At 40.1% G+C, this 15,663-nt stretch overlaps 2 protein-coding genes across 5 annotated transcripts; one reads left to right on the top strand and one right to left on the bottom strand.

Annotated features, from left to right (window-relative positions):
- The first annotated feature begins 235 nt into the window (after positions 1–235).
- Positions 236–6,546, top strand: gnmt (glycine N-methyltransferase). Its single transcript, XM_067242726.1, has 6 exons — positions 236–591; positions 2,908–3,035; positions 3,194–3,307; positions 3,643–3,785; positions 4,267–4,385; positions 6,137–6,546. The coding sequence occupies exons 1-6, from the start codon at positions 383–385 to the stop codon at positions 6,306–6,308; spliced, it is 885 nt and encodes a 294-aa protein (XP_067098827.1). The 5' UTR covers positions 236–382; the 3' UTR covers positions 6,309–6,546.
- A 2,293-nt stretch (positions 6,547–8,839) lies between these two features.
- sertad4 (SERTA domain containing 4) lies at positions 8,840–14,783 on the bottom strand. 4 transcript variants are annotated; one of them, XM_067242724.1, is made up of 5 exons: positions 14,362–14,783; positions 12,326–13,249; positions 11,422–11,537; positions 10,849–11,183; positions 10,572–10,702 (listed from the first exon to the last, which is right to left on the bottom strand). In XM_067242724.1, the coding sequence occupies exons 2-5, from the start codon at positions 12,468–12,470 to the stop codon at positions 10,693–10,695; spliced, it is 606 nt and encodes a 201-aa protein (XP_067098825.1). In that variant the 5' UTR covers positions 12,471–13,249; positions 14,362–14,783; the 3' UTR covers positions 10,572–10,692. The 4 variants fall into 4 exon arrangements, with proteins under 4 accessions (XP_067098823.1, XP_067098822.1, XP_067098824.1 ...); XM_067242722.1 differs by having other exon boundaries at positions 8,840–11,183; positions 12,326–13,252; XM_067242721.1 differs by having other exon boundaries at positions 8,840–11,183.
- Between the last annotated feature and the right edge of the window lie 880 nt (positions 14,784–15,663).

Raw genomic sequence — 15,663 nt, 5'->3', positions numbered from 1 at the left:
ATATTTGAGGGAATCTGTACAATCAAAATCACAATCACAATCAGAACATTTTAGATTTAAGACGGGGCACTGTTTCAGGTTATTATTGCAACATTTGTTGGAGACATTACAGTAGCCTACTAGCGTCATTAATTGCTTCCTCCAATCATAAAGTAGGCGTGATACTACACGAGGGTTTCATTGGATCAACGTGTCTCCACCACTGTATTCCGGTATATAATACAGAAAGACTTTCGAAAGATGTAGAGTGTATCCCTGTAGATTAGAATTGTCAAATCATTTATTCCAGGAAAGGCGGATTATTGAAAGGTGTTTACTTACACCACGAGTCTTGGATACATTTACTGTGATATCTTGCAGCGTTAGTCTTTGATGATACAGAATGTCGGTCGACAGTGTTTTTAGGACTCGTTCTCTCGGTGTTGCTGCCGTTGGTCTCCCGGATCAGTATGCTGACGGAAAAGCAGCAAAAGTATGGCAGCTGTACATCGGAGACACGCGGAGTAGAACGGAAGAATATAAAAGTTGGGTGGTGTCTTTGCTGAAAAAGCAGGGTGTACAGAAAATTCTGGACGTAGCATGCGGAACAGGGTATGGTGGCCGACATGACATTTGAAATTTCATTACTTTGTGCCTAATTCATGGCCTAAACCAACTGGTTGTAATTAAGATACTTATAACAAAGTGTTGTTTCTTCAAGAAACACGTCTACAACCATCACATTTTGCTACTGAATGAAAAGTTTTGTTTCAAATTGTACAGCCAGTCTTGTCTAGCAAGGTAGCCCTATGGCCTGCTTCAGTTCAGGACAACAAGTGAATGTGGGTGAAGATCAACAACTGCATGGATGGAACAGAAGGGCTGCATAACCCTGTTCAAACTGAAATAATTGTATGGAAATAATTGGGCCGAGATTGTGATTTTGTTTATTGCATCATATGTAGGTTTCAACATGGCTCGAACAATGAAAAATGTATTGGTCTAGTAGAGCTTGGTACAAACATTTGAATTATATCTGTTTCTTGATCTGGGATGTAAACTTATAAAATCTGTTAAAACTTGCTAGTTTTTCATTCAAGATTGTGGTTTAGACAGAGTAAGTTATCATCATTCTAACAAAAGTTCCTAGAATTGTTTTACGTATCTTCTTATCTGTTACAAGCTGGCTGCTGAAAAAGCCTGTAAACAACATTTTTTTTCGTTTATTCTTTTGCATTAAATGCAGCATTCAGTTCCTATTTGTTATGACGCTTTGCTCGTTTTTCCCTTCAATTGATTCCAAATGAAAATGGGACACATGTCTTTGAACGATAAAAACGAGGATCAAATTTGGCCTTACGCAACTTTAATATCGAATTACAAAACCTAAGTCTCTGAATATAGTTTTCATTTGGGATATCCACATAAATTGTGTAAAGAAGTAACATTTCAGGGAAAACAAAAGTATTAAAGAGCAAATGGGAATATCGCAAATTGTCCAGTAGACCTCGAAGTTTGTCTGCATTCCATTAAGTGTATCGTAGTAGGTCACATGTCACAAAAATGCCTAGTGGAACAAGATTAGTGGCCCCATCCAATTTGAGTTCTCAAAATTGTCCAGCAATACAATTATGTAAACCTATTAGATGAATGAGCTATTGGACATTGTCTCTCTCTCTGAACTGATTTCCCTGCCAATGAGTAAACTGCAAAAGTTTTTTAAAACTATGTACTGCTGCCTTCTTTGCCTGTGACAGCTGTTCTTCTATGAAGAGGGTTGACACTCACATACTGCCAGCTCAGCAAAGAAGCAGCTCCACCCCATTCATCAGTTGTCCACTAAAACACGCCTCCTCCTGTGGTTTTCAGCAGTGAATCTGACAATAACACAAAATGTTGTATCCCCAAATACTTTGCTAACAATATTGAATTGAATTATTTGTATGGACTGTTTAATGGAGGGTAGTGATGGGTCGTTCGTGAACAATTTGCTATTTTTTAACAAATCTTTTAAGTGAACAAAATGCCACAAGCCATACTGCTAGAAGTCGTTTGTGAACCTTTGAATGAACCAAAGGAGCTGGCAGAAATTGTACACGCCGCTGCTTACCTGCTGAATGCAATGTGCTGTTACAAAAGGGCAGAGTGGGACAGTCAGGGAAAGGCTTTGTAGAAGCAAGAAGGTAAATGTATTTAATATAGCATCTCTGGAAAATGTTGTCCCTTGTTGTGACCATGGTAACGGCCCATGATCATAAATTGAGCATCCTTGGTCACCCCTTCTGCTAACATGTTTGCCTACATTTTGGAAATGCCTTGTTTCCATTGATTACTAGAATATGAATAAATCATCACCAATGATTGAGGATAATAGTTTTAATTCACGCAGAGTGAGTTCTATGCTGTGGAATTGATGTTATGCGATGTTGGTTAAAAGTCTAATGTGCTGTTGTACATTGTAGGCATCAGGCACAAACTAAATTTCACAATGACCAATTGTATGTATTAAATAATATGTAGCCTATATACCCAGGTCATAACAGATTTTTTTGGGTGTGTGTTTGTTGGGGGGGAGGGGGTGGCAACAAAGTGGAATGTCAAAATTGCAGACTCCGGCAGACTTTCTGCACGGAGGTCTGACTGAATGAATAGTTTTAACAAATTGTTAAAACTAACATCTTTAGTGAACTGAACATCCATCACCTATGCAGGGTCAAGTTACTCCATTTGGAATTTTGAAACTGAAAAGAAACAAGATTGATGACATTATGGTTATTCATTTTAGGGGTCACTACATCAAGTGTTCAGTACATGAGACTGTATTCATTTAGCAGACTCTTTAATCCAATGTAAAGGAAATTAAGAAAGGGTTTTCTCGACAAAGTTGCATGAAACGCATTGAATTAGTCAATAAACCTTCTTTTGCAGAGTTGACTCCATCATGCTGGTTGAAGAGGGCTTTAAGCTAGTGAGTGTGGATGCTAGCGACAAAATGCTGAAGTATGCCTTGAAGGAGAGGTGGGAAAGAAGAAAAGAGCGTGCCTTTGACCAATGGGGTAAGAAGCACATCCAGCTCATTGCACTCCACAGTAAGGTGACAAAATAACCTCATATTCTGCTAAAATATGCATGCACGTTTTGTCACAAATCTTACTGCAGAAAGTAGAAAAAACATTCATTCATGGATTCCTATTTACATATTCTAACTTTATAGAGATTGAGGAGGCAAACTGGCTGACGTTAACAGAAGATGTTCAGAAACCAGGTGATGGATTTGATGCCGTCATCTGCTTGGGGAACTCATTTGCCCACTTGCCAGATTTCAAAGGTGAGTGGAAGAAGGAAAAGAACTGATAAATATTACAGTAAGGTTGGCATGGGACAGTTACAGTGCCCATAGTAGTGTTGGCTAGGAGGCAGGAAGGGAATCAATGTTTTTTTAGATTTCAAATTCTTAAGTACTTATGGTACATTGGTACAGTACCTATTTATTTCAAGAATTGATAAATGCTAGAAATGGCCTTAAATCATTGCTTATATTGAAATAAAATAATTTGGATTTGTTTTAGAATCTGAAGCCACCCATTCCCATCAATTTAATTCAAATACATTTCATTTTCAAAAGTGTGACATTTAACATTTTGTTCTTAACTTTGACCCGAGGGGACCAGAGTGACCAGAAGCTAGCTCTGCAGAACATAGCCAGTATGGTTAGACCAGGAGGTATCTTGATCATTGACCACCGCAACTATGACTACATCCTGGAAACTGGCCTAGCACCCCAGGGGAAAAATATCTACTACAAGGTACTAGATGCTAACATGTGACCCAAACTGCATGTTTTCTACGTGATTCAAACAGTGCATACAGCAGTTTGCTCAAGTCGTAGAAAGGCCACTCAGAACCATATACTTGGCCATGTCTGATACAATTTTACAACACTTTTTCCTGTGATAAATCCTTCTAAGATTCTCGCAGGATTAGCTGTAATTTATCTTTGGTAGCTTTTGTTCTTTACCCTGTCCAGTTGATCCCACAGAGCTTCATTTAAGATGAGGTTGGGACTCAATTCTTACTATGTAATCACCAGTTACAGTAATGTATATCCCCAGAATAATAAATAAGATAAGCTAATATAATTTATTAAAGCAAGTTAGTGACTAGTAAACTATCTTACCTGAAGCACTGAGTGTGCGTGTGGATATTGCCATTTGCTATTGTAGAATAACCCCTACATAGCTGCACTGTGCCTCAACCAATCGTGTGTGTGTGTGTATTGGATTTCAGAGTGACCTTACTCAGGACATCTCCACCTCGGTGCTTTGGGTCAACAACAAACCTCACATGATTACCCTTGACTACACTGTACAGGTGCCACATCCAGAACAAAACCATCCTGAAGTGAGGTATAATACAAAACACTTTACAAAGTAACAATGCCATTTAGACGGTTGTATTATTTGTACCATTGTCCACCACTATAGGAAAATGACACATACTGTAACTGATATAACGGAATAGAGTAGGTCATGGCTTGGGAACAATACAAACCATTGTAAGTTAAAACAGTCTTAGCCAGCTTGACTTATAGAAGTAAGTAAGTAAGTAAGACTTTATTTATATAGCACTTTTCATACAAGAATTGCAGCTCAAAGTGCTTTACATAAAATCAACAAAAACAATAATACAAGTGTTGATCTAAAACGTTTAACAAACCAAACTAGCCGCACTCTATCTGCGGTCTCTCGAATCCATCTTAGATCCGAGCTGCCACTTGCAGTTTCTAATACACAAACATGACAAGGGGGTAGACAGGACGAGACTAGAAAGTCACAGCATAACATGAGGAGAGAGGAGGAGAGAAAAAGGCAATACCCAGACAATTCTCCTAGAGGAGTACCGTGTGGGAACAGACAAAAACCTCAGCACATAAGCACAACAACATTTACAAAAACACGTGACTTGCAACGGGGAGTGGGGGGGGGGGTAGACAAGCAGCATCTGGACCTGCAGCCATGGTAGGCGCTGGACACAGACCCGCCAGCCACCCTGGGGAAACAAGCAGGCGAAGGCGTTGGATGGGGGTGGGGGGGTGGTGATATCTGTAGTAGGTGAAAGTTAATGTGTGAGTAGGTCTGGGTTGGCGCCCTCGACCTAGACCACAATCAGTCCGATTCTCCCTATGCAGATTGTGTTGTCCAGGAGACATCCTTGGTCATGACCCGGGCAGAGACCAAACCACAGATGTCGGTGGGGGGGGGGGGGGGGGAAGGGAGGAGCAAGATAGTCTCGCTTCAGCGCTCTCCAGGGGAGTTGTTTTCCAGCGACGGCCTTGGCCAAGGCCTGTGCTGGTTACGGGGCGGAAAGTGGATAAGATTGGGGTAGTTGTTTTGACGAGTAGCCGCAACTCAATTTTCACGTCCACCCTTCAGGAAGGTCTCCATGTCCTCCATCTTCCTTTGCAGAGCCGCAAACTTATCCCTGTTGTAATCAATGCTGCGTTGTAAGTTCACAGTCTGAGCTCCAACAACTCTGCCCACCGCATCAATCAAGAAGGAATTATTAGAGTACAACAACACAGTTAGTACTGGCACTGACAGTGTTGGTCAACAGCAGCCTTTCTCAACCCTGGTCCTTATGAGCCTGGTAACGACCCATTCATTTGAATCAGGTGTTTGGGAAGAGGGAAACATCTAAAACATGCAGGGCAGGGGGTCCTTGAGGACCAGGGTTGAGAAAGTTTGGTCTTCACAAGGACTGCATTTGCAAACCCAGTTTAACAATAAGTTCATTTGAAGCTCATTATCTGTAGGAAATTGAAACATTTATATATTCATAGGTAAGAAAACGTAAAAAAATAAATAATTGTAGATATTGAACAGAAATTTAAAAACCATCCATATATTGGCTGTTAACTACCATGATGTTCTGTATTTGCACCTGTTTGTTTATATGCCAGTCAATAAGTTGTAAAATAGTACACTATGTTTATTGAAGATAATGTATCAATATAAAAAATCTCAAAATACTGTATATACAGTTATTGTTGGAAAGGGTCCTTGCATGTTGGAAGTTCCAACCAACCACCCAAGTTTTTTAATACAACTTGCTTGATGTATCAGTGTCTTACCAAGTGTGTGTGTTTGTGTTCCTGTAGTAAATTTCGCCTATCCTACTACCCCCATCGCCTGGAGAATTTCAAAGCAATCCTGAGTGAGGCTTTCCACAACAAGCTGGAGCACAGTGTCTACGGTGACTTCAAGACCTACATGCCTGGCCAGGCTGAGGCACCCTGCTACTTCATTCACGTTTGCAAAAAGACAGCTTAGGACACTGACCATGACTATTCTGATCCCTACAGAATGTATTTTCTATGTTGCATTACTTTCTCCTTTGTGGACTTAATCTAGTGAAACCCTACATCCCCCTTTAACCAAAAAATGCTATATATTTAGGGTCTTTAATCCTGACTATGGAATCATTGCTGTCTTGTAAAATATCCATATTATGATTAAAACATGTCACACATATTTTCTGTTTTCCCGTGTGACAAGAATATTTGACAAATTTTAAGTGATTCTTTGGGATTGGTTCTATATATCATCCTCCTGTTCAAACAATGGTTACCATATTTATTATATCATACTTGATAAAGAATTCCAAGCCTTTTAACCTGTAACTGATGCTTTTCCCTTTCTGCTAGTTCAAGTGACATGGTGAATAGCCTTTTTGTTCCTTTTATAATTCTGAACTCATTTACCCTCCTTACCCTACCGCTACAATTTTCTTAACATTCTGTGTGGGATCAGGGTGTGACCATTGAGATTATTCTTACATAACAGCCTGTCTCTTAGGAGATTGGATAAAGAAAAGCTATTTGCTAGTTTTTCCTTCTTTGTCTTTCTTTGAACCGGTTTGGCACCCCACCCTGTCCCCAAATGTCTACTCATATTACAGAATGTAAACTCTAATCTGAGGCTTTTCTCAGGAATTTAATGATGTGCTTTGATGTCCTCTGTACATTTCAAATGTACATTGGCTCTATGGTTTAGTCTGCCTGATTATTTTGTATTTTTCTGTATTGTTAAGTAATGCACTAGCACAGGTACCAGTTGTCCCTCAGAAAGTCTGACTTTACTCTGTATGTGAACCAAAGGCTGTATCCATCTGGACTGGATTAAATGTCTTGCTAAAATCATTTAGAAACACATACAATACTGAATGTAAAGCTCAAATTTATCAGAGTAATAGGTTATAGGAGTTATATAGAGTTATAGGAGTTATGCTTTTCATTTCAGTTAACATTTTAATGTTTGACTTTCCTTTTGTTTTTGTCCAAGTAGTTCTAAGGACAAAAGTATAAAGTCTAAGGATTATGCAAATACAATGGCTTGCTTGACCCAAAAGGAACCAGTTAAGCAAGAAACTTAAATGGTTTAGTCGCCATTCATTTAGCATTTCTTGTGTTAAGAAGTGTGGTTAACACACACAGTCCAAAGATCGTTTTGAGACTTTTGGGGAAAACATTTACTTTCAAATAGATTTTACTAAAACAGTTTTCAGTAATTTTACTGAAACTACTTTTGAATATTACTACTGTTACTACTGCTCCTATGTAAAAAGAGAATCAAAACATATTAAGCATCAACCATTTGCTTTTGTAACATTGTTCATGTGGTACAGAATATTTCATTTTAACAGCATTAATGAACACTACAATCGAATAGCTTCCATTATACATATTAGTTCTGTGCCTGTGATGCCAGTGCCCTTAAATCAGAATGTGATTGAGCTGTTGGTTAGTTCATTCAGTGTTAAATGGAGATTGTGCGCACAGGTACATTTGGTGTGTGTGTATGTCACGTTAGATAAAAACCTCTGCTAAATTGTGACATTATTAACAACATTCCCTACAAGACATAAGGGGTTAGTTAGAGTGATGAGAAAAAAACTAATCAATATTCCTTCTAGTTAATTTGGCCCTAGTCTGTAGTTTTGGCTAAAATAAACATATGTGAGTATAAATGGAAAAAAAGATGATGGCAAAAGAGAGACTGGCATTGTATTTGACACCGAGCTCAGAGGAGTAAGCTGGATGGATATACAGAGGGGGAAGAGACCTGTGAGGCTTTGGAACCTATTTGAGGGCCTTGTGATGCAAAACCAGACCTTGCCAACAGACAGTTCCCATAGCAACAATGAGCTGCCAACAAGTTCCTTGTTGAAAAATGACAGCTCCTTTCTTCCACGGTCTGTGTGTGTGTGTGTGTGTGTGTGTACGTGCATGATGGATACCGTGGGTCCCTATGCTTTAGGAGCTGGCAGGATGTGTGTGTGAATGTGTGGGGAGAGGAGTGAGGGAGAGGGAAAGAGACAGATCAAGATAAAAAGGCAGAAAGAGAGCTGACAGAATGAAGGGGAGATGGGTCAAGCGTCCAGGTCTTTCTGCAGTTGTTGACAGGCTGTTCTTGTTGGCAGACATTTCGCATTGACCTTAACTACTTTAACAACAGTAAAAAAAAGAGATCCTATTTACAGATGTCTTTCCTATCTAAATTCAGTCACTATAGTCACTTTTACTCTTGAAACACTAGCCACTTTGCAGTCTTTGTAACTGAAGCTCAATGCATTTGTTCCCCAATAATGAATCCTTTTTCAAAGACAGAACCTTTTATCTTGATCAAAAATGGAGTTTGACTGATCCAGCAGCACACCGATAATATCTGTATTGTTTTCACTTTATCTTGTCACCTGTAATGTATCAGGCTATACATTAAACAGTTCAGAAAAATTGACATTAGAAATATGAAACTCAAAATCCTTTTATTTGTTTAGAACAGTTTTCAAACAAAGAAATTACGTGAAAATAGCTTTATCTTGAAATATGTGTATTGCTTTTTCCCTTTTGCATGACTTTGTTCCACATTTTTTAAGATTCTAGAAAAGTACTTTGCAAACAACAAAAATGACAAAGAACAAAATTGCATGCAAAACCAAAATGTATGTGAATCCAGTTCAATTTTATCAAACCCAATTTTCCATGTCTCTTATCTACAAATGGTGATTCATACCATGCTCTACAGACTCAGACTAACTTAATGACAAGGTAATGATCCTATCCATTCTGTAGAGCAGAGGGACTCACAGGAGTAAAGACCTACAGACATTTCGTGTGTTGAAATAACTATATCTTTACAAATGTCTGTAGACTTTCTTTTAAGATCAAATGTCAAATTTGTATTAGGTTTCATTAATGTGCAGTTTTTTACTGTACTAGCTCTATTATTGTGAATTAATGACATGTTCTGTTGCAAAGACTTGTATAAATTGTATACTGGGATTGATCACACAGCGGTCGACTGCCTTAACTCAAACGAGCAACTTACATTTAGTCATTTAGCAGACGCTCTTATCCAGAGCGACTTACAGTAAGTACAGGGACATTCTCCCCGAGGCAAGTAGGGTGAAGTGCCTTGCCCAAGGACACAACGTCATTTGGCACGGCCCGGGAATCAAAAAAACAACCTTCTGATGAATAGCCCGACTCCCTAACCGCTCAGCCATCTGACCCCTGCATTTCTGCACTTTGCTTCTCTGCTGAGTTAAATATCAAGCTGTGCAACATATTCAAAAGTACATTTAAATGATTTACTTTAGTGGGTTCTGAAGTACAAGTAAATTGAGTTATCCTTTGAAGTAGGGATTTTCTGTAAATTCTAAAATGTTTTTCACAAACTACTAATTCTCAAACCAGGTCAATGGTCTGCATGTCATTTGTGTGTCGTTGGGTTAGGTTGTTCTTTGACAGGAAATAAGATCAAGCATACGGTAAGTGCAGTGAACTCACGTCTGCGGAATAGGAATCTTTCAGAGAATTGTTTTCCAGCTATTTTACCTGTCCTTTGGTATCGGTGTGATGCAGTCACTTGAAATGCAAGACACATAGTAACAAGAACAAGCACAGAACAGTACTCTATTACAGAAGAATATAAAAAATAAAAAGGCACCACGTGTTTTTTTGTTGTTGGTGAAAAACAGATGTTTTGTTTTGACTGTTGTGTCTCACAGCAATTCCCAAAATAGTTTGCTCTAGCATAGAATACTGTCTCATCCTTGTCAACATGTCAATAGCCCGAGACTCCTGCTAACTACATCTGCCTATAACAATCAACAGGAACTAATTTTATCCCAAACCTGTTCAAAACTGCTTTAAATATGAAGTTTTAATATGCTACATTTGATATATCTCAACTCAACCTACTCTCAATTTCATAGACAGTTTAATAAGGTTTAGATTTACCAATAGTAGAGCCTCAATTCCTCTTTTGTACTGAGGGGGTTTATAGAGATAGTGCAAAGCTAAGCTGCAGCTCACTTAAAGTATTTGAATCCCAACATTGTAACTTTACCAGAGAGTAAGTTCCTTTTAATAATCTTACAAGGACCACATAAATCAACCAGTCCCCTTCTGTGACTCCTCAGTTTCTAGTAAAGTCACCCTTTGTATCCCCCGTCACTTCTCCCCTGTCACCATCCCCTGCTTCTTTTCTTCTTCTTAGTCGTAAGGTTCTAGTCCTGCTCCTCGGCCTTGCCCGTTCTATGGATGCCATCTGAAGTCTGGCTGTTCTCATTTCCCTGTCCTCTTCCTCCTCTTCTTCCTCGTCGCCGTCTTCGCCCTCTTCCTCTACATCGAGTTCCACTCCCAGTCTATTCTCACCAGACCCTAGTTGGAAGAGAGAGGGGGATGAAGAAGAGGCGGAGTGCGGGGCAGAGGAGCAGCTGTTAACCACAGTTTTGTACACTGAAAAGGGTAAATGGAGGTATTGGTCTGCTACAGCCGTGTAGAGGCAGCCACAAGTCTGGACACACTTGGGCTGAAGCTCCCCTCCACGGATCAGCCGGAACCGCTTGCGTAAGGGGGATCCCTGTGCGGTCAGGCAGGGTGGGGGCAGAGAACCATGAAAGGCCAGGTAGGGCGTGGTCGCATCAGCTGGTGCGATGAGATATGAGGGGAAGGCGGCGGGGACCCTCAGGCTCTGTGGCAGGCACCAGTCGCTCTGGAGCAGTATCTCGGCACGGAGGCGATGCAGAAGGTTGTTGACCAGGACAGAGCGCCGGAGGAAGGACTCAGGGTAGTCAATGAAACGCAGTTTTTCCAGGGAGAGCCGGAGCACTTGCGCGCGCTCCTCGAGCACTGGTGCCATCTGTGGGACATCCCTTTTTATTATTACCTTTGTTATGACTTCAAGGAAGAAACTGAAAAAGTATTTCAAAAAGCACTTTTATGGACGAATTAGGAGGACTGGTCGTTAATTAATATATGTCAGCGATAACATGAGACCAATGCACACCCCAACAACCAATCTGATTTGACTATTCTAGACAGACGCAGAGAAAGTTTGCACCAAAAATATGCTGTGAGAAAGGTTGATTTAAACGTACAGTTTTACAGTAGCTCCTAAAAGTGATGTATGAGTCTTCATCCTCCACGTACTTCCTTTTAATATAGGCAATCCTCGACATAGTCATATGGTCTGGCACTCGCCTACAGGGGAGCTCTTGTGTGGGAGAAAAGTTCATTAATTATTCGGAAACATAGAATGAAAATAATTTGAGAAATTACGGAGCACATTTGATAATGCACATATTGTAGTAAGTACCACTCTTTTAGGGATGGTTGGTAAAGTGTTCTTTGATCATTAGTACAAGTTCAGTTGAGCATAAAGTATATACTCCCACTGGGTCCTATAAAATATATATAATAAGTAACTCCAAAACCCCTGAGTACATATCTTCAAAAGCCCCATTTCAACCACAGGAACTATACCCCGGAACTACGAGCCATACCCTGGAACTAGGAGCTATACCCTGGAACTCACTGTGCATCCACCGCAGGAATCAGCAACCAAATAGAATTCCGGGGACCAATAAGCAGGAACTACTGAGTTTCGGGGTTATGTATTTTACTATACGTCGGCAATTGGAATCAGTGACCCGCAATCTGAGTTTATTCTAAAACCTCTGGCGTGATAAGCAAACAGAAACTTTTTCACACCGCAAATCATATTCATTTGTATATAAATTTAATTTAAGATTTCTATTCTATATATAAATAAAGTTAGTGGACAAATTTGTTTTAACTTCTGAGGAAAGTTCCTGTTTGGAAACACGGCTAACAATGGGCAGCAGTTCCTTGAAAAGTAGTCCTGGGAACTAAAAGTTCTGGGGACTTGCGGTGGAAACACTGGTGAAAACTTGGGTTAAAGTTAGTCACTGATTCTGATTCCATGACTTCATTAGAAATTGCAGCAAAAATGTCAAATCTGAGCCAGTGTGGTTAACCTACCCTCCACCAGCTGCTTGTTAGGGCCCCCTGACTCCATGGGAGTGGCTTTGGAGGTCTTGGTGCAGTGCTCCCGTAAGTGCTGGTTCTGCAGGAGAAGGGGGTCCTCTGGGTCCAGGGAGGGCTTTACTGACAAGACTTGGGTCATCTCTTACTCCTCTCTGGTCTGCTGAGGAAGGAAAATTAAAGGTAAGTGCCCATTCTTCAAAGGCAGAGCAGCTTTAAGCTTATCATAGCAGGGAAAAGGTCTTGTGACTGGATATTTGCAAAATATGTAAAAACATGCTCACTAGATTATGTAGTTCAGATAGCACAAGAATAATGTAAAAGAAAAAGTATTCCCTTACTAAGGCCAAACAGATGACAAAAGGTAGTAAGTATCGTTAATTCCCAATTAACATTAAAAAAAAAAAATGATCAAAAACTGATCAAATCCAATGACATCTAGTATCAAACTAATGATGCGTTGTAGAAATGTGATCACACCGTCACAATGCCAGATCAACATAAATTAACTATTCTGGTGGAATATGCATCACAGCTGAAAAAACTGTAAAGATGTATCACGAGAAAACAATTGATGAGAAATGTGTATTTGGCACAGAATGTGGCTGACCTTTCATAAATGTGTGTAGAATTACATGTAAATGTCATGTTATCTCATACCTTCTTTGGGTTTTTCATTGCAGTCACAATAGGCCTCAACTAATGTTAGAACTACAGTACCTGCTAGGTGACACAATCGTTTAATTCCTGTAATATATGTTTTTTAAAGACTGTATCCGTCTACTAAACATTTCCTCTGATATGTTCAATGTTGCAAGACAGGGCAACAGATGGGATTTTCTTTGCCCTGCTGTGGAAGATGAATGACTGAGTGGGCTGAAGGCTGTCTACATCGTTGAAATCCTTGATGATGAGAAGATTCTGCTGAGAAAGAAATATGATGGATGGTTTCATGCCAGACAACCCTAGAGTAGGGGAGACACAGTGAGGACTTTTGATACATATATGGCTGGAAGGGTGGGACTCAAGCAAAACAATCTGGCATGGATATCTCTTAGGTACACCCCCCCGCGTGGGTGACTGCCTGCAGCCTCGTAACTAGATGACAACACTGTCACCGCTGCCGTCAGGAAAAATATGAGTGCTTCCTCAAACAATACCACCCTCCCCTGCCAATGCATGTCAGATGAGCTGGAGGGTCTGTCTATGGCATCCTCCCTGCAGCCTGAAAAGCTATCTGAATTCCATCTGACTCTTTTCCTTCTACGGGAAACAAATAGCAAAGGTGTAATTTCTGGGAAGTGACTCCAGATGTTGCTGGCAGTAAGCGGAGGTGAACTGTGTCCAACCCTTATTGCCAACCCACTCAGCTTTGGAAGGTTTACATTGCAAAAAAGGGAAGGGAAGAGAGAGAATTCAGAGGATCAGTTCAGTTCAGTGGAGATAGATACTAATGTCAAAGAAAGGCTTTTTTCACACTATATCCTCTGTGTCTTTCCTTTGCAAGGGGAATCCGGAAGAGGGCAATTAAGAGGGCAATTAAATGATACACTCAAAAGGACAGAATGACAGTAATGATTCAACCCAGTCTATTCCTTTGAAGGCAGCAGTAATATTTCTGCCAATTCATGAACCACATCCAATACCATCGCTGCACATGATGAAGTGAAAGCAGATACACTGCAGAGCACCTCTCAGATTGAAGGTTCATTCTAATATATTATTTTTCAGCAATACAGAAGTGCAGTATAGTGTAATATTGATTAAAACCAATGTTCACCAAATGTATATTGATTTTAACACCAATTAACATCTTATCATTTCTACAACACACAAAACAATCGTTGGCATACAACCTAGTTTTTAAAAAACGGTCTTGCTTTTTGAGAAATTCCATGAGATTTCACTATTAAGATGTAGGCTTATGGCAGCTCCTGTTGAACTTGTCCGATCGTTTTTGGAAATGTAATGTCATAAAGGTATTTACTCAAATAAGTGACAGAAATAAAAACACATGTAAGCCTATAACTTACCTCCTTTGAGTTGGTCGACGTTGCCTTCTTGTCCCCACTTGTGCAGTTGCAGCCTTATTGCTGTGAAATCACCGCTTATTTTGCAAAGTGAATATATACATAGGCTATTTATATATCCTAATATTTTTTAAGAAAATGGTATTTGAAAAACGATGACCGTGGTCACATTATCGCAACACGGATGACAAAATGTACCCTAATGCGCGCGACTTGTCTCACATATGTCACCGTCACATACACCTATGCGCTTTCTTCATAAAAGGTCGATCATGTTGCCTACTTTACACTTTTTCCGTATTAGAATGAAGAGAGAATGGTTCACTGTAACTTCGAGTAGTCCATGTAGGTTGGTTTTCCAAGCAGCAAGTAAGGTAATCTTCGCTGACAATGTGCAAACGCGTCTTCTTTTGGAAGGAGAGTTATAAATGTCTGGAGAGAACACCGACGTCGCCCCATCCCTCTGTCAACAATTTTTTCAAATCTGTTCTGTTCTTGCTGTAGTCCCCTTCTAGAATGACATACGCACAGGGTTTGATGTGACCGACATCCGACAAAGAGAAGCATTAGGGAGGGAGCGAGCCCAGTCATCTGCAATGTATTTTCCATTTGATTCAGCAGTGCCGAGTCTTATTTTCCAAAGCTTATCCTGCAAACGTTTTGTTTTTCCTATGTAGCTTTGGGATGAGCGCCAATTCGTGCAGTTTGCCTCTTCATGATTAGACAACTAACTAGTTCGATGTCGCGGCTCTCGCAAGTGCAGTAGGGAATGTTCACAAAAACACCTCAGTTTGTAAACTCGCGATGGTCCTTAACGTTGAATTATATTGTAGCCAACAGTTAATTGCCTACATTTCATTGACTGTTTACATCGACTTTTTTCAATCGCTTAGACACAAATACCAAAAAAAATCTCTCTCTCTCTCTCTCTCTCTCTCTCTCTCTCTCTCTCTCTCTCTCTCTCTCTCTCTCTCTCTCTCTCTCTCTCTCTCTGAGTGTGTGTGTGTGTGGTTTTAGAATGGGATTTTAAGGCAGCGAGTTTCCCACCATTATCTCACAGCCATGTTGACCTGGCCCAATGTGGATCTAAATATCACAGGTTAAAGTGAGATCTAAGCGCTTGAGCCACAGGTCTCACTGGACAGTGTGAAGTTGAAATGGTGTGTAGGCCTATCGCTGTGATGAGTGGTTTGTGAAAATGATCTATGATCTTTCTATGACCATCTCATTAAAGATTGGCGGACTCTGCAACAAAGCAGAAACTGCAAGATAAGCGATCAAGTATGACAGCTAAAATGTAGCTGG

The sequence above is a fragment of the Osmerus mordax genome, chromosome 9 (assembly GCF_038355195.1).
Source record: "Osmerus mordax isolate fOsmMor3 chromosome 9, fOsmMor3.pri, whole genome shotgun sequence".
NCBI lineage: Eukaryota > Metazoa > Chordata > Actinopteri > Osmeriformes > Osmeridae > Osmerus > Osmerus mordax.
The sequence above is the reverse complement of the archived record's forward strand: the minus strand, read 5'-3'. Positions and strand labels throughout refer to the sequence as shown.